This window comes from Passer domesticus, chromosome 10 (assembly GCF_036417665.1).
Source record: "Passer domesticus isolate bPasDom1 chromosome 10, bPasDom1.hap1, whole genome shotgun sequence".
NCBI lineage: Eukaryota > Metazoa > Chordata > Aves > Passeriformes > Passeridae > Passer > Passer domesticus.
The window spans coordinates 18466548-18488742 of record NC_087483.1 but is presented as its reverse complement, the minus strand read 5'-3'; the positions used below and the strand labels follow the sequence as shown (position 1 = coordinate 18488742).

The window sequence follows — 22195 nt, the reverse complement described above, 5'->3', positions numbered from 1 at the left end:
TGTCTCTTATGATAGATTCCAGTTAGAGGGAGAAACTGGGTGGGAATTTAAAAAATCTTCCAATATTTGGTGAAATACCCTAAAAGGGAAATAAAAACTATTCAATAACACATAGGTTTTACAATTTCAAACATGATCCCTTGTGATTATTAGGTTCTAGTTTCTGGTATATGAATGTTAGTGTTAGATCCCATTTTTACTGACTCTGCATATTGTTGAAATTCATACAAAAAGTACTTTGTGGTTTCATGGCTTGCCTAAATACATTTTTTCTAAGGGTGTTCAAGAGAGGTGAGTGAACAGAGATCTGTGGGAATGGATCAACCAAATTGCTTTAGGTAAGGAACAGGTTTCTCCCTGCGGGATGTGTCTCGCACTGCAGAAGGAAGGATTACTGACTTGTCACAAGGCTAGAAAGACCATCTGGTGGGTATCCAGGTATGCCAGTTATTTGTAATTGATGAAATCCTGATAGGATTACAATGCTCTTTTGATGATATATGTGTCTGTGTTGAAGAGTATCCCCTACTAATTTGTAAGAGATGGAAGATGAGAAAGCAGCCTAGAGATCGCTGTGCATCATGGGGCTCAGGAGCCTGAGCTCTGGAGCGTGGCTGTCACGGGCTTCTTGGTTGCCAGTACCAGACGAGTTGGAGAGGGATCTCTGCCAGCTGTATACAAAGGCCAGGCACAGTGCACGTTTAATTGGACACATACTGATGTGAGCTGGGATTTTGGTTTGCAGAGGGAGTGACAAGTCTGTCTGCTTGCAACAGTCAGTTAAACTGCACAGTGTTTTCTTTGCCTTAATAGGAAAAGATGTGGTGATTGTGTAACTATTTGGATGCATTTCACTTCTTATGTGGAGTAGAAAATCCCATCTGGAAGGAAATTCTTCTCTCTGTAGAAAGGAAGGGTGTGGGCTATTACCTCCCTTTAGCAAACTGCTTCCTTTTCTCTTCTATATCATTTCCAGCTGAGAAATTTTCTGATTGCCCCTGTTGTTCTTTATTACAGGACATTCAAAATGGCGTATAAATGAAAGGTGCTGTTCTTACTGTGAGGGAGAGACTTGATGGAGATTTTAAAAATGTTTAATGTACTTGTAGGACATCAGTGGAGTTGGATCTTCTTTGCTTGTCTTGACAAGTAGCCTGAATGTTATGTGGAGTATTTTTGGAAGACAGCAAAATGCATGTTTTACAACCAATGAGGTAAAACTCATCATTATTTTTCAGGAACTTACAGCTGTTGTGTAGCTGCACAGCAATTACTTTCCCATGGGCAAGTTGTCTTTTAAAATAAATAAATAAATTTGCATAACTCTATAGGGAATAAGATAACTGATGTAATAATTACTTAGGAGCAGAGCCAGCATCCTGCAATTACTTTAAAGCACATGTGCTGCAATGTCTCTCTGTATTGATATGCTTCTTGTGACATCCTTCTTCTGACACATTCAATTAATGTTTTATCATCTTCCTATTTAAAAAAAATACCCAGTGACTGAGCTGGAAGCAAAGTAGTCTGTTCACTTACTTAACAAGAATGGTTAAGTGGGTTTTTTTAACCCTACTTGTAAGTATCTCTGCTGCATGAATTGACCTCATATCACTGCAAGTTATTGATTATGCTTATGCCTGCGGTTGGCTGAGAACAAACAGGTTGCAGCATTTCCTTCAGTGTGGAAAGCTCATGATGAGATGGATGTGGTATTGATTAGAATTTTCAGATTTGTTGAGTATCATCATCTGCATTCTCTTTGCAGCACATGTGGCAACTGCCAATCCAGATCGAGGGCGTTTCTTGTCGCTTTGAATTTATTTTGTTTAAAGTATTCCAAACAGGTGACAGTGCAAAATATTTTGGTGGATGCCTTATTTCCATGTGTTTTACATCACTGGCTTATCTGCTTTAAAGATACCATTTTCTACACTTTTAAATTGTTCTATATATTTTAGTCCCTTTGGAAGAGCTATGTGTCAGAAAGGAAAAAGAGGATGAAGCTGTAAAACTATGATGAAACAGTTTCCACCACATTTAGAACTCTTGTGCCTATAAATGTTACCTTCTTTCCCAAAACACCCCTGCAGAGGGGGTCATGAGCAGTCAGTGCTCTCTGGTGACTGCTGTGGCTGTTGGGATCCTGGAAAACTGCTGTTAGCCCCTGGTGACTCCATAGTGGCGTGAAGCAAGGCCCACATGTGGAACCACAGCCAGATGTTTGTGTGTGTCAGCCGGGTCATGGCCACATCCAGGAGTGAGTCCATGTGCTGTGCACGTGGCCCTGTGTGAGTGTGCTCAGAAGGGGACCTGGCTGGGAACGTGCCACGCACAGCACGTTTAGCAGAGGTGTTCGTATGTCTGTCTAGAAGATGCTCACCTCAGCTTACTCCTGCAGACTTTTTTCAGCTTGTTCAATGAGTGGAGTTTACAATGAGAGCACTGTGACAGTTCTGGTTCCGTGTTGTAGTTGTGGTAATTAATATTTAGCATGGTATCTAGTAATTTTCAGCTTCAGTGCACTTTACAAACATTAATTAATTGTCAACTGCACCCCTGTGCAGTAGGTAAATGCTTTCTTCACTGCTGGTTTTTAGAGCAGCTGGGAGCCCTGAGACTTGCAGGCTCACTGGGTCCCATTTGGTGATCTGCACCTTAATATTTTGTAAAGTTCTTTGTTAAATTAGGGTAAGTTGTTGTTAATTCTGGGTAAAAACAAAACTGTCATTAGATTATTATTATTGCATTAATTTCTGCATGACACAGATTATATTAGAAGGCAAGAGATTAAAACAAAATTATTTCAGTTTTGTGTTGCTTATTTGGATGCTTTGGCATCCTCAGCTTACTCTCTGGTGGTGGGAGAATTTTTTGGCATAAATATGAGACTTGTCTATGGCAGTCTTGCCCTTGTCTTCTAGGAGTGCACTTACTCTGCTGTAGCTCCAGTCTGTTAGTAATGCTGGGTGAGTCTGTGGAGAACTGGCTTTGGAAATGTGTTGCCCTCTGCCACATCCTGCAGAACGTGGAGGTGCTCAGTGTGGGTGATCCGTATGGATGAAGGAATGTGTGCGCTGGACTGGGTTTGTAAGTGCTCTCCCCCCCACCCCCAGTTTGTGCAGTTTAATGGGAATAAAGCCATTCATGTGTAAGTGTTGCTTCTGTGTAAGTCTGGCATGCAGACCTCTGTGGCTGTATTTATAGCTGTTACCTTTGGCTTTCCACTATGCTGGTCTCAAGTAGAACATTTGACTGAAAACTTTCAGCTGCTACTGCAAAACTTTACCCTGGTAACTGTTTTTACTTAGAGCTGCTGACAACTCAGGAAAGCATTTGAAAAACATTTTGCTTACCGGAACAATTCTGCTGACGTATTTTTCTTCCTATCCTTTTATTACTAGCAAAATTTGCATGAAAACAGGTCTCTGTGTATTAAGAGTTCACAATCCTCAGCTTGACAGTGTAATTAGAGTGGTGTTAATCTTGCACAATAGAGCTAGAAGGAATTTGCTTGATTTTCCTGTGAACCTGAAACTTCAGGCCCTGTTTAATCATCTTAAACCAAATTTGTGTTAATCCATGTTTTGGTGTGTAACTGAGGCAAGATTCAAAATGAATTGTTGTGGACAGAGGAAGGCTTTGTAGGCGGCAAAGCAAAACAGACGACTCAGGAGAAAGTGCTTCCTCTGTCTCCCCCCAGCCTGTCAGGCTGTTCCCCTAGTCCTAATGACTGAACCTAATCATCTCCATGGCCCTAATTATGGTCCTGTGGTAGGCTGAGATATTAGGTGAGGAATAAGCAGCAGGAGTAGATCAGCTCTTGAGTAGCAAATGTCTCATTATGCTGGAGTGATCAGTATTAAAAATAAAGGGGAGGGAAGAATCAGAAACACTGCTAAAATACAATCCAGAGTAGCAGAATTTTAATGCAGTTACTTTAATTTCTTACTAATTCTTTGTGTGGAGCATGTGGCTTAGCAGCCCAGAATTTTTATGCTTCCTTCTTTCTCTACAAGCTTTTTTGTAGCATGTTTGTCCATGTTTGGCTCTGGTGTTCACAGCAGACCTGTGTCCCTTCTTGTTTTAAGAAACATGTATTAGATTGGGTGCAGTTGGCTTTCATTAGCTCTTTACTCAAAGAATTTATGATTTTAGACATACATATTGTCTTCATCTGAATAATTTCTCTATATTACTCTTTTGAGGTCTGGGAGTATTCTGGAGTGTTTTTTACTCCTCTGGCCCAAATGAATAGTGTCTGGCCAGTTTGTTGACTGCTCCAGCAATTTGGAATCATTTATGTAAAAAAAGTTACGAACACAGTCCAGGGTTTTTTTTTTGATTTAAAGTTTCTGTAGATGTGTTTTTAAGAAATCAAGGTTAGCTTTTATAATTTGTGAATAAGGTTCTGGATTTTCATTGTCGTATTCTATTTAGCTTAAGCAGTAGTAGAACCAGACTGATCTTTTCAGATTTTGTGGTTGCGTAGAGGTTTTTTTTGGGAAGATCATTCAGATGGAATAAGTCAAGTGCTTTGAAATTAGTAATAATGCTTTTATAACAGCACTAATGTATGCTGACAAAAAACCCCATATTTTATTTTTTTGAATGGAGTCAAACACTCAGTACAGTAAACATGTTAGATATTTATGGTTCTTGCCTACAGATGGTACAGTAGGGCTTTTTTAGTCCATGTTTTAGAATATCTTTCTTTCCTTCTTTTGCTATATTTTCATTTAAAGAAGCCACTTTAACAAGTCGCTCAGCATAGAGTTAGTTCCCTGCATTCCCTGGAACTTGAATGAGATGCTGGCCAGCAATCTCTGGGAATCTCTTCTTTTTTCTGTGTGTTCATTGTAGCCCTGTCCTGAATGACCTTCTTATGCAGTGGAGTTGGCTGTCAGTTCTGGTCAGGTGCTGGATGTGCTGATCATCAGCTCAGAGAGGACTGAAATGTGAGCCAGCAGCACAGAGCAACCTGTCCTGGCATCTTGGTCAACAATTCTTTCTGCTTGAAGAGACCAATCTGCCTGCATAGTAGCTCTGATGGTAGCTCCATGAGAAAAACACCCATCTATCTTTATGGAAGATAGGAAAGTTGTGAAAGTTTTTTGACTTATGCATGGAGTAACTTATTTCCATGTCATTATGGGCTGTTAGTCCTCTGTGACTTGGACTATTGGACTGTTCCAAGAATGCCAGTGGTTAGAATTTACCCAATTCTCATCAGAGAAACAGGATTTCAGTGTCCAGAAAATGTTGTATAAATGTTGATTTTTATTATAAAGAACTCTTTTTGTTTGAAAGAAAAAAGCAAACACAAAAAACCTTTGAAAATAACAATTTTATAAAAAAATATTAATTGGTGGTTCCACACACAGAAGAAAGCTATAAAGCTGGATCACAGAGCAGTCAAAAACAATTATGTATTTACATCCCTGTTATCTTTATCAGTCCATTTGGGACCATGGAAAGAAATTTTTGTAGGCTAGTTTTTCATTCTGTATGTTAAGATGGAGTATGGCTTCAGTAGACCTAGAAATTAACTGGAATGCTTTTAACAGCTCTGTAATATATAAAGTATGTTTCGGTGATACATGCAGTTTATATCTTGGTTTGCTAGCTGTAAATGAGATTAATAATGCTCTAGAAATAATGTTGGTTGCTTCTAGAGATGAAAGGGAATTCAAAAGATAATGACTTCTGTAAATTAAATTTCTTTGTTCAGGAATAGTACAGTAGACAGTGATTAACTGTAAAAGAGTCTTGCTGTAATAAAAATTTGCAAAGCCATAATGTTTATAAAGACATTTTTTATTGCGAGGTTATCTCTGTATGTCTTTTGAAAACGTTCTTTAAGGATTGACCAGGCAAATGGCTGTTAGTCAGTGTCCTGCTGTTACCCTAAGGCACTCTTGGGGAGTTCTCAAATAGCGGGTTCTAATTGTCTCTCAGAACTGCAGCGAGACCAGCAGTCTCATTTCTCATTCAAGGTTGTTTTTGTCGTACTATGCTGGATTATATTCTGATTGGATGTCCCCTAACAAAACTATGCAGCGCTATTTATGTAGTGCTTGTGATTTGCTTGCAGCTCTGTGACAGTTGTTTCCTATGGCAGCAGTGCTCATGAGTATAAAAAAAAAAAAACCAAGAAGAAAAAAGCAGTATTAAAGACCGATATATCAGCTTCATCTCCCTGCAGCTCCATTTGTTTGATTAGTATTATGATGGTGTGACAGGGCAATATATCAGATGTAATCGATCTGATTAGTGTGGAGATGATATAAACACAGATTGTATTGATGTTTAGTAATATGGGCACCCAGGGTAAACATAGATGTTGCATAGGCTGTGGGAAAGGTCTCTATAATGAAAACAGCAAATACAGCAGATTTTTGAGCTAAGTTATTTTTCTGCCAAATTTCACAGCAAGTTATGGGTAGTTTGACTTTGCAGTGTTGAAGAGGGTCATCAGATGGGACGGCATAAATTGTTTTATTGTTTTTTGAAATACACATATTTTTCCCAAGGCAGATCTGAATCTTGGTTTCATAGTTGGCCTTATGTTGAGTCAATTCCAGCCCTGTGGAATTGCAGTATTATTAGACATGAAAACAAATACTTTCAATTTTCTTTTTGATCAAGAGTCTACCTACGTCTATTATTAAAATCTTGATCTCTGGATAATTTGACTTGATGGAGAATTATCCCTTTTCTGTAACTTAACTTGGGAAGAGGTGTAAGTAAGTGCAGTAAAGTGGTTTTGTTGGATTTTCCAGTGAATGGCTGATAGGAAATTACTATGAATGAGGAAGCAGAATGCTGTATCGAAGTTCCAGAAGGAAGAAAGTACTTAAATCAAATTTCCCCCACTTCAGAAACAATTGTTTGGCTGCATCTGTTTTAGTGCAGGCCCCTTGATTGCCTAAGGTGTGTCATGAGGACAGCTCCAAGGCTCAGCCCTTGTTAGACGTGGGGTGTTGGTGCTGAGCTGTGCTGTCCCCCCTGCCAGGGAAGTTAGTGGAGAAGGAGCTGTGCCCTCTGGGCAGGAGGGTCAGCTGCTGCTGCACTGCCAGGGCTTCCTGGGCAATGCTGAGCCCAGCACCATCCTGCCTCTTTGGCAGCCTTTTGGAGCAGGCATTTAGTTTGGAAACACACTGCTGAAAGACAAACTTGCACCTTTAAAGCAAATCCCAATGCAGTTACTTGCATTCTCGTGTCAAGTCCTGAGCTTGTCCCAGCTGACAAACTTCTGGCTGTGCCTCCATCCACTGCTCTGCCTGCTCCCACCTGCATGGGCAGTGTTGGTGCCAGTGACATGCCCTCGGTGTTTGGTGTGCTGGACGATGTGCTCCCAAAGCTGGGCCTTCACAGGGGCCACCAAGGATGATTTCTGACATGGCACGTTGTCTGCTGCATGGGGTCCGTTCTCTGTTCCTCCTGGTGTCATCAGAAAACAAATAACCCAAACAACTGATGTGGACTAAAACTTTGCTCTTGAAAGACAACAGTGAAGAGGAGGGATGGGAGGAAGAAGCAGCAGCAAGTTACAAGTTGTGCATAACCAGCCCTAGAATCTGGAAGAGGTCTTCTAAATTGATGGTTATATAGAAGATGGGGAAGAAGGAGATGGTTAAGTCCAACGCTCATTTCAGACCTTTGTGAATGGAACATGATTTCAAATGAAATAAGCTTTCTTTTTAATGACTGGTCTTTCTGTGTTCAAAGTGAAGAATCACAGCTTCTTAATTGTGAATTTTCCCCTTTTTTATAGGCAAAGACATGTTGCGTGGTGAGGCAAAAAGGAATGGCTGCTACACTTTTCAGGCTATTATTTTCAGACTAAATATGCCTGTTTAATTTGATCAGTTAAAAAGAAAAGCATTCCTCCCTGTCTACTTGGTATGGTTCAGTTATACAGAAATCCAAAGTACTGTTGGGAATTTTCCCTTTTTAATATGAAACATTTTGGATCGGATTGCAACGTAATTTGTGCCAGCAGTCTGGTATCAAATTCAATTTGTGATGAAGAGTTGATTTACCCACCTGCCTTAGTATCATGGAATGTATTTCATAAAATATGGAAAAATATGCACTGCCTTGCACCTGTTTACACATCCAGTAGTAACTGCTGATTGTAGGTATTGCTGGGTATTAATAACATGACAGTATTGAATTTTCAATTTCATAGCAAATGTATGAAAGGATGTGTATATACGCAAAGAAGTTAATCATTCATATGAACTGAAAGTATTTTATTTCTAAAATATAGACCCTGGTAGAAGAGTCTGTTCTTTCAACAACTGTTTCCTTTCTTCAGTCTCTACAGAAGGAAAAATTCATTTCAAGATGGTCTGATTAGTCATGTTGCCCTTATGGAGTTCCTGATATTGATGTGACTTGATGCTGTGTTCCTCAGATACCAACTGCAGTTCTTACATGCTGCTTGAAAACTAGAAAACTTTGAGAAGGGGCTTATCCAATGTCTTGAATTCAGTTCAGTTACATTTGTGACAGGTTCCTTTTTAAAATATTGTTTATAACACATCAAAAGCAAGACTTGAACAGTATTTTGAAAATCTAGGTTCTACTTCTGTGTTATTTTTTTTTGGTAGGCTGGAATGCAGGCTCAGATTCCAAAAGTGTTGTTTGTTTGCTTGCTTGTGGATTCTCTAATCTCTGAACTCTTCAGAGGTAGTGGTAGCTACTGCAGTAGTGGTGGTGTCCTTGTCTTCTTTGGAAGTCAGATCAACTCAGATGACAGGAACATCACCTGTTGAAGTATAAAAATCTGTTTAAAGCTGTAGTCAGTGGGGTTCTTTTCAAATTGGTCTCTAGTGACCATCTTCAAAGGCAGTGTGATGGTCTTGGGTTCTGTGATGTCAAAAGCTTTGAGGAGAGTGAGATGCATTTGTAGTTTGCATCCAGTTCAGTATTTACTACGACTATAAATGGTAGTTAAGCACCTTATGTCCCAATTCATTTATGGTGCTGTGATTTTTCCACCAGTGTATTTTTCCCAGGTTCTCCCCTTGAAGAAACTTGTTAAAAACCACCTATGGATTGTTCATGAAGGCAGTTACATAAAGTGTGTGTATTTTTAAAATATTTTAAAATTTCATTTTAAAATTAAAGATTCAATGGCATAATATTGCAATTTGCCAAACACTTTAAATAAAGGGATGGTTACAATGCAGGAAGTAAAACTGAAACTGAAAAGGACCATTAGAAATGTAAATGTTAAATTCTCTGTAGAAGAAATAATTGCGTCTAGCGATTAATAAAGCTGGATTTTCAATTCAGCAATATAATGAACGTTTCTTCAAGGGGCTCTGTACCTTCCTGCAGTGAAAGTGTCTCTTTGCTTTGCTGTAACCATTTTTCAACATCACCGCCTTGTTTCAGTGCTATAAATCAGAGGAGTAGCCTTGCACTGACCGATCCAGAGAGCCGTGTAAGAAGGTGCTCAGCACGGGACCTTGTCTCCAGACCAAGGGGATTTTGTTGGAGTGCTGGAAGCTGAGCATGTGTTTAGATGCCCTGGCAGTGATGAGTAACACTTGAGTCTGAGTCCAGGTTTTTTCATAGATCTCAGCACGCTATTGTAAAACTGGGCGTGTGGTGTCTGAGTGCCTTTCCAATTTAGTCATCCTCCTAGCATTTGGCTGAGTGTTAAGACTGCATCCATCCTTCTTGCATACTTTTTTCCCTGACTAAATGCTAGACTTGTGGTGCTGGAAGTGTGTAATTGTTCAGTGCTTACTTCTTCCTCCTTTCTTTAATTTGAGGATTTGTTTTGACAGCTAAAATTCTGGTGGTGTTCTGGTTGTCTGCTGCAGTAGAACCTATGAACAGATGCCAAAGCAGAATGTTTGTGTCCTCTTTTAAATAGTGAAAATTCAATTTCTCCATTAACTCACAGTTTCCCCACCCAGATAATGATTTTTTTTTTTAAATGATTTCGTACCATCCCATGTCACAACTTTTGGTCTGGTGGTTTAAAAGCTAATATATTTAATATATTTTTATTTGTTGGGAAAATTTTTTAACTATTTAAAATATAATTTTGATGCTTGATCGAATGCATATTCTGTGTGTGTCTGAGATTTTTCTTCAGTTGGTACAATTAATCTTTGTTTCAGAGGAGATTTTTATTCTGTGCAAAGAACTATTAAAGTACTCTGTACTTGAAATACTGGGTCTACTTTGCTTGCTGTAGATTTGTCACAGATTTTGTTGTCAGGATACGTCTAAACCACAGTTTTCTTTGTGTGTTTGCTTTCAAATAATTATGCTTGACCCCAAGTACTAAAATAAAAATATAAGTGTGGGTTGTTAACTTTTCTGTGGATCTGCTGTTGACTCTGCAAACCAAGTTCTCGTGCTGCTGTCTCTCTTGTCACCAAAACTTATACTAGTGTGCAGATTTGTGATGTCAAACCCAAGTTGAGATATTGTAATTCCCGGGGTGAATGCAGGAGAGATGCCTTATTTTGTGGGAGCTGCTGTGGAGATTAAACTCTTAGTTCAATGAAGTTCAAAGACCAAATTTACAGGAGCTGTAGGTTAAAAATGTGCTGGATTGTGTTAATTCTTTCTGGGCTGCCTTGAAGGGCTGGTTGTGGCTCCAGCATCCAGGGCTGTGCTGGCAGGTGGCTCCCCCAGCTCAGTACCCACAGCTGGGGCTCGTGGGCTGTGCAAAGGCTAAATCCCCCAAGCTGGGTTTTCATTGTTTTATTTGGCTTGGCTTGCTAGGGTGTTTTGTTGGCTTTTTTTGTTTGGTTAGTTTTTTGTTTTGTTTTAGGTGGGGTTTTTTTCTTTTTTTTTCTCAGAACTCTTAATGCTTCTTGTATTCAGTATGTAAACTTGTTATTGTGAAAAGCTCTGGGATTTATATCTTAAGGTGTGCTTGTTTATTTTTTTTACCTTCCAATGGAAATCAAAATGAACTATCTGGATTTCAGTTTCTGTTTCGAGAAGTTATGATTTTTAGGACCCTGAGAACATTCTATTTTAAATAGAGTTCTCACAGTCCACTAAGCAAATAATTTTCACCTTGTTATTGCAGGTTCAGTATTTGTTTCTATAGAAACAGCTGTTGACAGGGTTTTTCTAAACTCTTCCTAATTTCTCAGATTTCAGTGAGTTCTAGAAAACAAGTTCCTGAAACCCTTGAAATTGGTAATCTGTGACAAAACAGAAATGTGTAGCTTTACCTAAGCAGCAGAGATTAGGCAGGTGTTGACTGATTGAGAAGTGACTTAACTTGCTGAAAATATATAGGTAATACTTCCTTAGATGGTGAAGTGATTGATTTGCATAACAATATGTTGAGCATGTTTTTTAATAATTTCTGATTGGCAGAAGACTGTTAGTACTAGTATGGGGTTTGATTTTGACAATTGAAATATTTCAGGTGCTTTATGTGGTTTCACAGCTGTGTTCTTAGTCTTTTAAACTTTATCTAAACCTGAAAATAACTGATAGTTTTGCCATTTTTTGCTCACAGTTGTGCTTTGTTGTAGGTATTTGGCATGCTCACTATAACGGAGACTGGTGCAACATTGCTTTCTGCTTGAAGTTTAGATGTAACATGAAAAGTGAAGATAGAGAGCTTTAACTTAGAATTCTTTTTTTTTTTTCATTGTCAGCTAGTGTTTCACCTTTAAATCTAAATATTTGGTTTGGCTGCCATTTTATCAGTCACTTTGTATACATGTGATTTCAATGAAAAATACTTTTATCACAGTAATTTCTCAGCTAATATTGTATTAGATATAAAGAGATGTTTGCAAACCAGACAAACAATTTCCTTGTCATTGCTACTGTATTAGTGCATTTCTAAAAAGAACTGTCACATTGCCTTTCTTCAGTAAAATAAACTCTAAATTCTTTGCTGGAATAACAGTTTTAAGACATTTATTTTGAGGACAAAGTGATTAGTCTGTGTGGGTCACCCTTGGTATGACAGTGCTTAATATTGGAGCAATTGGGGAATATGGGAAAAATTGCATGTTTAAATAGTATGGGTTCTGCAGGAAAAGATAGTGCCATGTTCATACTCCACTGAGCCTACCTTACATCCTAAACTTCTAGAGTACCAGGTGTTTATTAGCCTACAGAGTTGCCCAAAGCTGGGATCATCTGTTTTGTTTAATCTTCTGCGTATTCACTAGGGATTATGCTGAGTTACAGTTTCACCTACACCTGTAGTCTCCTTGTTTTCTCTTTCCTATTCCTCATCAGTGGCATCTATTTAAGATCATTGTGTCTTTAAGTGCTGAGGAAACAGGGAAAGACAGTGGGTGCAGTCAGTGATGGACAAGGATGGGTACGAAGTGGTTCTTATGGCAGATGTAGAGAAATTTGAGTTAAGGTTAAAGCTGTGTGGGGCCCCAGTGATGCCATTAGTCCTCTTTGCCCTCACTGGCCTTCACATTGAAGCTGCAGCTCAAGCGCACAGGAGCTTGGATGAGCATTTGTGCCACAGGGATGCTCTTCTTGCCCTCTGACAGCATCAGTGAGCAGCTCCAACCTGCAGCTCTACTTTGCTTCCTGGTGCACAGCAAAGGTCTCGGACCCTCTGCAGAAAGTCACCTTCCAAGTGCTTTTACTTTTCCTCCTGCGGGCTGGCAAGTGCAAGATGGGCTTTGTACGACAATGGACTGTGCTGTGCTACATCTTTCTGAGAATTCAGCTCTTTTTGCTGGAGTGTGTTTGGCAGCACTCTGAGAAGCTGCAATGCCCAGCCATCTTTGATGTAGACAGTTCCCCAAATGCCCCTGGAGGTCAGGACAAATTTCCCAAATGTGGCTGAATAGGCCAAATACTGCAGGAGGTGGGGTCTAGCCTGTGCCTACTGGACTAACAGACATTTGTGGGTTTATACCATTTTCAGATTTAAATATTTCAAAATACTTAAATGTTTGCTTAGGTTACTTGAACTTGTAGATTAGAAAGGAAAACAAGAATTTGGAGACCAAATGCTTTTTCCAGTAATGCTGCATTGTCTATGATCTGCCTCTTCTCTTAGTCCTGTGGCTTAAAATTGCTCTCTTGCAATAGTGCAGGTGAAAAGAAAATAGAAAAAATGTTTCCAAAATCTGTCTTGTTTGAGCAGCAAATGCTCAAACAGGATATTATACCTGGTGATGTTTTGTTTTGTGACCAACTGCAAATTCTAAGATCTGGTCTATATTTTCTGGCAGTTATAGGTGCCAGAAGCTATAGGTGTCTTGAAGTTATTTTTTTAGCATACTTTTTAGGAAGGTATTTTGTTTTCTTTAGCGGTGTGCCTTAAAAGCAACAACGCAAAAACTCTGCTCTGGAATACAGTACAAGAAATTTAATCATAAGCCAGATTTTTGTGTCATGAATACAACATTTTTATAGTGAAGCAGGTAGTGTCAGAATAAAAAGGTATTTATGCTGAAAAGTATACTTCTAACATGCTTTAAAGGGCAGTTACATGCTGTGGGAATTGAGCCAGTCACCAAGTATTTCCTGTAACTTCTGTGTCACACAGTGGCATCAGGTTTTGGTTTTGTTTTTTCTCCTTTCTCCCTACTCTGGTTGTGCCTTGAGTTCATGTAGGCCATGACCAACTTCTATATATGCACATTTTTCATTACTTAAGGCTTGAAATTGGCTGAAATTTTGAAATCGGATGTTAAAGTTTTAGATGTAGCAGTCATTTAATAATTGGGTTTTTCCTCTGGTTGTGTTGCAAGTAATACATACAGTGCAGCCTTTTAAATAGTCTCTCTCAAAGGTTTGTAAAAATCAGATATGAAATAATTAAAAATTCATTTGAGGTTATGGTTGTGAATTTGACCGATGAAAGGCTGAGTCGTCAGTTAATAAATGTTCTTGGGTAGCCTGACCTATGGATTCCTCAGGGTCACTTTGTGCCCTCTTCTGGGCCTTGAGTGTTGGGATCATAAAGTACACGAAGATTGTCTTTCAAAAGGTTGAGTAAAATTTGGCAACGGAAAAGCAAAGCAGGCTGTAAATTGGCAGAGAACCTGTCTGATCTGTCTGATCCTAAACCCCTACTCTTTGTACTCTTGTATTAAAAAAAAAATCATTTCCGAATGATAACGTAGTAATTATTCCACTACAGGAATACTACAGGATTGGTGGAGATGCAGAACACTGGGCAAATAAATGGTTGTTTCAGTAACATGTAATTTTCACTGGTCCTCTAAATGTGAACAGGTAGGAGATCAATTATGCCTCTAGTCCCACTTAACTGTTTTTGTTTTGGACGTTCAAGTCATGGCCATCTTTGTTTTCTTCATCTTTGTATATAACCAGGATAAAGCCTGAATTTGGAGGGCCGGTCCTTCAAACATAAGGGTTGCATACTTAAGTTTAGATGGGGGAAAAAAAATCAGAATCCTGCAGAAATTCACAAGTAAACCCCAGCTGGCCTTGCAATACTTGTAATCTGTGTATTTGCAACAGAAGGTGTCAAACAGTATGTATATGTGCATTGAATTGTGTATATATTGAATTGGATACAAAGTACTTTGTAGACCAAAATGAAAATATTTTAGTTGAAATAATGCATATTTTAAAAAATCATCGTAGTGGTTAGAGGTATGTGGCAAAGGTAAGAAAGTCAAAACCTTGAGGGCCAATGGTTTTATGAAAATAGGGTTTTTTATTGATTCTTCTAAGTAAATTTAAAAGTATCTGTTCTCAAGTATCTCACAGATTTCAAAATAGCCCTGTGCCAGTACGAATTGTTTTAAAATGTGGCGATGAGGACACAAGCAGTAACACTAGCATTAGTCACAAGGCTGACAGAACTGCTGTGTGCCACAGGCCTGGCTGTCTGTTGACTTAGAGGTGACACTTTTTTTTCCTCATTATTTTCTTCCACCACTCCACACATGTGCTGATAAAAATAAAAGTTAAGTAGATTGAACTATACGTGATAGGGGAGAAGGGTGTTTCTGGAGCCATCAGTGTTAAATGAGAGTGGGCTAAAGTTCCAGCTCTGCCCCAGAACATGAGCTGCCACAGACTTCTGGTGTGCATGTCAGCAAGGGCCTTCTCTGCCCTGCTCTGTCACTCCCCTGTAGGCTGGACATGTAATTAATAATGGGGGAATGCTGTTAGTGGCTAGCTTGTCTTTTGATGCCAGCCTTTGCAGTGGGCATCAAAACTGATTTCTGGGGCTCAATGGCTGTCTGATCTCCTGGGATCCTCCTAGGCTGCTGCAGGGTAAATGTCTAGCAAGTGGTAGGGAGAGCTCTGTTCTCTGGGTTTTGGAGCAATCTCTCCAGTATTCAGAGCTGTATATGAATGGACTGTACCCAAACACTTTGTGGTCCAGATATGTGGCTCAGCATAGGTAAAGTTTGAATAACCTGCAGTGATCAGTCGAAGTGTGAAATGCTGGGAGGTTAAAATCCAGCCTTTGTACTGGTGGTAATAGTTGGCCTTGCTGCTGCTTCCATGGTGGTGATCCATCATGTTCTGTTAAGGTATGGATAGGGATTTTTCATTATGAGGAAATTTGTCATTTTCTGGTCTGAACTCACCTACTAGCAGTTGCCAGAATTGAAAGACTCCTCTGAAAGACTATCTCCTGGTTGTGACAGTCAGTCATCTCAGTAGGAAAAGTTACTGTATCCATATTGCTGTTGAGGTATTAGCTGCTGTGTCTACCTGGGGATCCCAGGAGAACATCCTGGAAAGTGCTGCAGAGACAGAGCTGCCGGATGTTGCAGAGTTGTTTTACCTGGAAAGGATTTCCAAGGTAGGCTGGTGTTTATGGCCACACGGGACAGCTGTTGGGAGGATATTGCCTCCTTCCAGTGCCTCTTCTTATCCCAAGGACCAGTCCTTCGTGTTTACTTCCACTTTTGCCCCTTTAGCTCTTCCTGGTATCCTTTTGATAGACCATTAGTCGTTGCATCTCTTGCATGTGAAAAATTCATTTTGTTTTATGTGGCTACAGAGTGTTTGATCTCAAGCCTTCCTGTTGTTCTAGCATTGTGTCTCTTGTTAACACAGTAATCCCTGCTGTAATGTATCCTTGCATTAGTCACTGCTATCAAAGGCTTGATCTGGTGTGATTTAATGTAAGAAATTATTCTGTTAGCCTAAATGCAAAAATCTGTTTTTCTTTACCCCCCTCTTTTGTTTTCCCCCCCTCCATCCCACTGTGCATTGTATAGGCTTTTTATTTATTCTGCCAGATTGACAAGATTATAAATGAGAGCTGCATGTTGAAGCCTCTAATTTTTCATAAGTAAATGAATTAATTTATCATAGCTGTTGTGTTTTATTGCTGTCTCAATGCCAGACTGGCCAGCTTCTTTATTCCCCCTTTTACTTTCTAAATACTGAATCCATGTCATTGTGTTTGACAGCTTTCTGGTTCCCCTGTCAAATGCAATTTGGTGCTAATCACATTTTCTTTGCTAGTGTCATTGGTACAGGCCATGCATAATATTCCTGTATGTCCACTTATTTACTTGAAACCCAGCTGAAATGTCTTGGGCATTAATCTGATGAAGCTACTACATTAGAATGCAAAAATGATGCTTGAGTAGTAAGATAATGTGATGTGGCAGATGTGCAGTAGATAACATTGAGGCTAAAGCAGTTATCTTTATCAAGCTCTGATGCATTTTATTTGTTGGTTTTGCATACCTTTTCCTAAAAAGAGATTATCAGTTTTGCTTCATTAGAATGGTGTCACTTAAGATTTCATTCTTTCTTTGTGATCAAACTATGAGAAACTGCTTGTATTCTTCCCTCCACTCCCCATTTTTTTAAATACAAGGGTGTTTCTTGTTTTGATTTGGGTTTGGTTTTTTTTAGTACAAGTCATGGGACACTTCATATATGCTGACTTTTAGTGGGAGTGTTCAAGTCTTTCAGTTACTCCTTTGGAATGTTTCAACTTCCTGTTAAAACTATTCATACATCTCTAGAGATGCTCCTATTAACTGAGCCCTGAATATGTAAAATTTCAGTAAGATCCAGTAGTCTGTTATTGAAAACTGGAGCATGCTGTAGGTGCTCCTCTCCTAACTGCTACAAAGGTAGGTTTGCAATGCATGTGCCTTAATAGTATTGAAATTATACTTCGTAGTATGTTTTTTTTTTTCCAGGTACCTGATAATGCTGTTTATTGGTATGTTTTGAAATCCTTCTTTTCCAACCAAGAAAAGTTCATGTTTCTGGAACACCTTGAAACTATAGGTCCCTATAGTTCATATCAAAATTTTGGGTTTGTTACTATTTACCTACTGAATTGCGCATGTTCTTTGGATTCTGCCTGTTTTTGTCTACTCCAAAATCCTGCTGTGTACTCCTCTGCTGCTGTATAGAAACAGTGATCATGGCTTGTGAAAGACCCAACTGCTTTAGAGACTGTTCAAATCTATTTTCCCTTTGAAAACATGCATTTAAATATGAGATTTGGGAAAGGATGTAGTGTTGATTTGTCATAAAATGGATGAATTTTGAGAAATGTATAGTTTATGAAAAAAAATCAGACTCATTTGTGCTTGTCAGCCCCATAGACAAAGATTTTTTTCTAGCAGTACTGTCTACAGATGAGCCTTGCAGCTCAGAGTCTTTATTTTAGATTACATATGGATGTTAGGACTAAGAGTTGCTGTGAAGTGAATCAGCAGTTCTTAAATTTCCATCTCTTGGTATGGGAATTCTGTTCCCACACAGAGAAATCTGAAGCTAGAAAACAAGCTTTATGGAGAGCCCATGAATTCTGCTTAACAATATTTGCATGTCTCTGCAGACAGACTTTATGTGCTCCCAATAAAGCATCTTCGCAAGTAATTAAAGTGCAAGTCATTACTTGGTGGGGGTTTCTATTTAAGTTATTTCATACACCAGGCAGTTTTGTCTGTTCTTTGAGAGCTCTGGATTCTTGAAAACTGCAGCTTCACCTGAAACTCTAAATGAAGAATTCTAATTTCAGGTATCTTTCATGCAACATGGCTCATGATGTTGAAATTTTTTCCTTGTAAAAAGAACAGGTTAAAATTCCTTTCTGCTTTTTGCAGTCAAAGTGCTGACACTGACCTGCAGGGCTGTTGTGGCCTGGTAGATAACAGTGAGAGGGACCTTCAGTTCTGAGTTGTTTCTTTGGTTTTGTAGCCAGTCCTGGGTAAGTGATTTGATGTAGCATACCAGTTCTTCTGTGTGGAAAAGTAAGATCCAAACTTAATGAAGTACTGGAGCTATTAAAATAATATGTTAGTAAGGAGAAAAGATAATTTTGTTTCACTTGCAGGGGACTTCAAAGAAGTAGGCTGAACTTTATGCTTGTCATGGATGTTGTGTATAATCTTTGATAAATCAGTTTCTTTGTGCATTTATGTCTCTTGGTAGAGTAGGAAGGTTAGTTCTGTAGTACTTTACAAGTCTTCATGAAACATGTGTGCCACACACATGCACGTGTACACACAGTGTTCTTCTTGAATTTGGTTATTTTTGTGATCTTCCATTGTGAATGCATAGATGGAGTGTGCTGTTAGTAGCAAGTAAGCTTGGTGAAACCAGTGCAGTTTTCTGGATATTGACTTTAGCTCTCTGGGCATTAACTTTCTACTTCAGTTGAAATTAAGAAATTGGCATGTAGCTGTTGAGACTTTTTTTTTTCATGCAAATGGCAAATGTTTAATAACAAATACATCATCCACTAAGAATATGGGGAAGTTTTTCATATTGTCTTACACTTCTGGTAGGACATTAATTCAACACTTTGGGGTTTTTAAAAATAATTTAATACAAAATAATTCCTGTTTATTAGCAGAGCTGCTGGCTTCATGTTCCTTTTTAGAATGCTTCAACAGTACTTGTCTATGCTTTAAATTTCCAAAAATATTAGTTTATGTGGTCAAAGGCATCTAAATCTGTATCATGATAGTGGAGCTGGAACCGAAGATGGGATTTGTGGTACCTTAAAATAATTTCACCCCATTTAGGTAAAATTGTAGGGCACATCATTGTGCTGCACTATATATTAGGGCATGGATTTGATTTTTTTATTTATTTCACTTTTATTTTGTTGTCGATTTGGAAAATACTGAAAGAGTTCCAAAGTAAGATTGAAGTGAGTATATTGAACCCTTAGCCTCTGTGCTGAGACTCCCTGTGGTGATGATTAATTGGTAATGTGAACATCTGTGAGGGAATAGTGGAAGTGCCAGACTTTTCAGAGGGGCTGTGACTGGTTGGTAGGCTTCATGTTCATGTGATGTGGAAGAACGTACCCACAATAGTCACTCGCTGTTAGTGACTCAGATGATTTAACTTGTGTTTTTTAATAATGCCTGAGGAAATACTAGTTCAGTGACTTACTGAACTAATGAATATTGGTGAAGCTCTGATCTGGTTGCATGTGCAGTACATTTTAGTGCATTTCTGCTAGTGTTTTGGGTGACCTTGTTTTGGGGACATTTGTAGACTAATCAAGTTGGTCAACACATGTTGAAGATGAGGAGGAGTAACAGTAAGAGTCCTGCAGGTGTGAGTGGGGATATTAGTAAAATAGATGTGCAGTCAATTTACATGATTTCTATTTACACAGTACTGATCTGAGAATCTTGGACTGGTGGATTTCCAAAGAGAGAATGTGAGTTGTGATGAAGATGTATCATCCAGGATCCCCTTTTATTTGCTCGTGTTTGTCTGGGCATGAAGTGCTGGGGTGGCCAAGTGTTGTTTGTATGCCTGTAGCTGAAGTGTAGCCATTTGCTGGGATCTCTCTCCTATATGAAGTGTCAGGCTGCTCTGGCTGTTCCCACTAACAGCACCACGTGCCATCATATGCAGTAGAGAGGAGCATGTAAAGGGAAGGGTATACCAGGACTGGTGGCTGACAGTGTTCCAAGTGCCTGCTTGAGCTGGGCTATTCCATCTGCTGGCAGGCTTCTGGCTGGCAGCTGCCACCTTGGTGCAGTTGAAACTGAAACATGCTGCTTATATGATAAAAAAGCTTTTTTTCTTCTTCCCCCCAGACGTGCCATATTGTGTCTTTAAAAGAGCTTAAAGGAAAGCATCTAGAGACTTCTAAAAATGAGTGATACTTTTTCAAAGCTTGCTAAAAATACCGGTATGCAGGAAACCCTGTTAAGGTTGTTTTTCAGTAACATGTACTTACATACCTGGTGTGAAATGAAAGTTGAAGCAGTGCTTGTTTGGTGCTCTTGGATATGGAAACTTTCAGAAAGGATTAGGTGCATAATCACATCAGCAGTTGTTGCCTCTTTTGTTGGCTTTTAATGCAGCTGCTAATGGATTCAGGGTTTTTTGTTGGTTTTTTCTTTTAACAAAACATCAGTTAATGTGAGAATTAATATCTGATAATGGGGAGCAAGAAATCTTTGAATGTTAATGGTATTATGTATGCTCTCTCTACCCTTTTATATTTGCATTCTAATAGGATTGGAATCTTTTAATGGCATAAAAAAGTCTGTAAAGAGATTGTGTGGGTAAACCCTCAGTGATGCACTTTTGGATGAGAAATTTGGGTTGCTGTTGTATTTCACTGCCAGTGTAACAACTGTGTTGATTACAGAAGGGGAAAAAAGCATTAGTAGTTAGTGGGTTATGTCCTGAGATCCTCTTCCCTAACCACGGAGTGAACTGCCTGAAGTCTCAAGTGATTGAAAAGTAAACAAAAATGTATTTAAAGTAATAGGACTTCAATTAAATATATTTCTGTATTTATTTAAAAGAATCATTGATTTTCTGTGATTGATCGCCACTAAAATGTTGATGTGCAATCAAATGTCTTTACATTTAATTTAACACTTTTTTTAAGAGAGGAAAATGCATTATATGCATATTTATGCAATGATACTTAGCATACATTTATTCAGTCTTAATTTTTACATTTAGCTTAGGAAATGCTGAGTGACAGTTCTTATTTAGTTGACTATTAATTCCTTCTTCATGGCTTGTGTCAGGCTAGTTTCAGTAATTGAAGTTCAATTAAAGCTGCGGAGAGCTAAAATGAATTTTAGTTAATAAAAAATGGGAAACATTCTGTATGTGTATTGGGAAGATTTTTGAATTTGAAGCTCATATAGTGAACAGAAGCAGTTTGCAGGTGATGCATGGTAGACTATGCAGCTGATAGAGGAGATGAGACCAGGAGGAATTTCTCAGGCTCTGCGAATAAATGGAGCTCAGCTCTTGCATTCAGTTATTTTTCAGAGGCTGTAAAAAAGTAAGACTAGTAAGTTTCCCTTCTTTGTGGTAATCAGATGATTTTTCAAATTGAATTGTGCTTCTTTTTGAATTGAATTGCCTAGATAAACTGAAATTAGATTATAGTCTTTGCCAAGAATTGTCATCTACTGCTCTCGGGAGCTCATCAGTTTATCTCTTCAGAAAGTTCGAGTTCCATGAGGCTGCCTCTGTGCTTTCCCCTCTTGTGAGTTTCCTTCAAATGTTGCACAGGAACATGCTTCATGTGGGCAGTTCTTTGGAGCGCAGGAATTGACTGTGGAATTCTCCTATTTTTTTTTAGTCTAATTTGCATTAGACTTACAGATGATGCAGCAGCCTACCTGTCTCATGCTGCCAAGTTGTGGTTGAAGTGTAGATTGGAAATTATTAGTGTACAGTTAGAATCATGGTGGAATGGGTGACATGTCCAAAGACTTATGCCTCAGATGAGTCAAGGGAAGCTGTAGAGTTTCTTGATAGTCTGAAAGCACGGAATGAGAGAGGAGGCAAAATGAAGCTCTTTGTAATTACTATGATGACTTTGGACTGGAGCCCAGGGTAGAGGATGGAGCTGCCCTCCTCGCTTCTTCCCTATGCTAAAGCTCTGAAGGCCAAATGGCCAAATACTAAGGATTCATCAGTAGGCTACTGATAGAGGATCCAGCACACTTGGAAGCACTACTCTGCAACTTCATTTTGATTCCAAACTGTGTACTATTCCCATGTAACCTAAGCACCATGTATAGGAAAATGCAAAAAGCGCAAAAAAAAAAAAAAAAAGTCATCACAAATATGGTCAGAACTTCTGTTTAGAGTATGTATCCCTTGTTGCATTTTTTGGAATGTCTTTGTTTCACTTGTGTTCACCAAACTTACTTAAAATTAATTCCAAGTTAAAATCTAGGTAAAAGAAGTCTTTTATCTGTGCACAGTATTTAGTTCTGTTTTGATATATCCCATGTAGTAG

General features: G+C 38.8%; 1 protein-coding gene across 9 annotated transcripts in view; it reads left to right on the top strand.

Moving 5' to 3' along the window:
• PARD3B (par-3 family cell polarity regulator beta) overlaps nucleotides 1-22195 on the top strand; it is a 531684-nt gene that overhangs the window by 221763 nt on the left and 287726 nt on the right. For 4 of the 9 annotated variants that reach the window (XM_064434188.1, XM_064434182.1, XM_064434185.1 and 1 more), the window contains exon 3: nucleotides 1110-1214. The exons of 4 other annotated variants lie outside the window; for them this stretch is intronic. In XM_064434188.1, the coding sequence (XP_064290258.1) occupies nucleotides 1164-1214 (51 nt within the window). In that variant the 5' untranslated portion in view covers nucleotides 1110-1163. Of the gene's footprint in view, nucleotides 1-1109; nucleotides 1215-14154; nucleotides 14221-22195 lie in introns of those variants that run through there. One more of the 9 variants, XM_064434189.1, reaches the window with a different exon arrangement.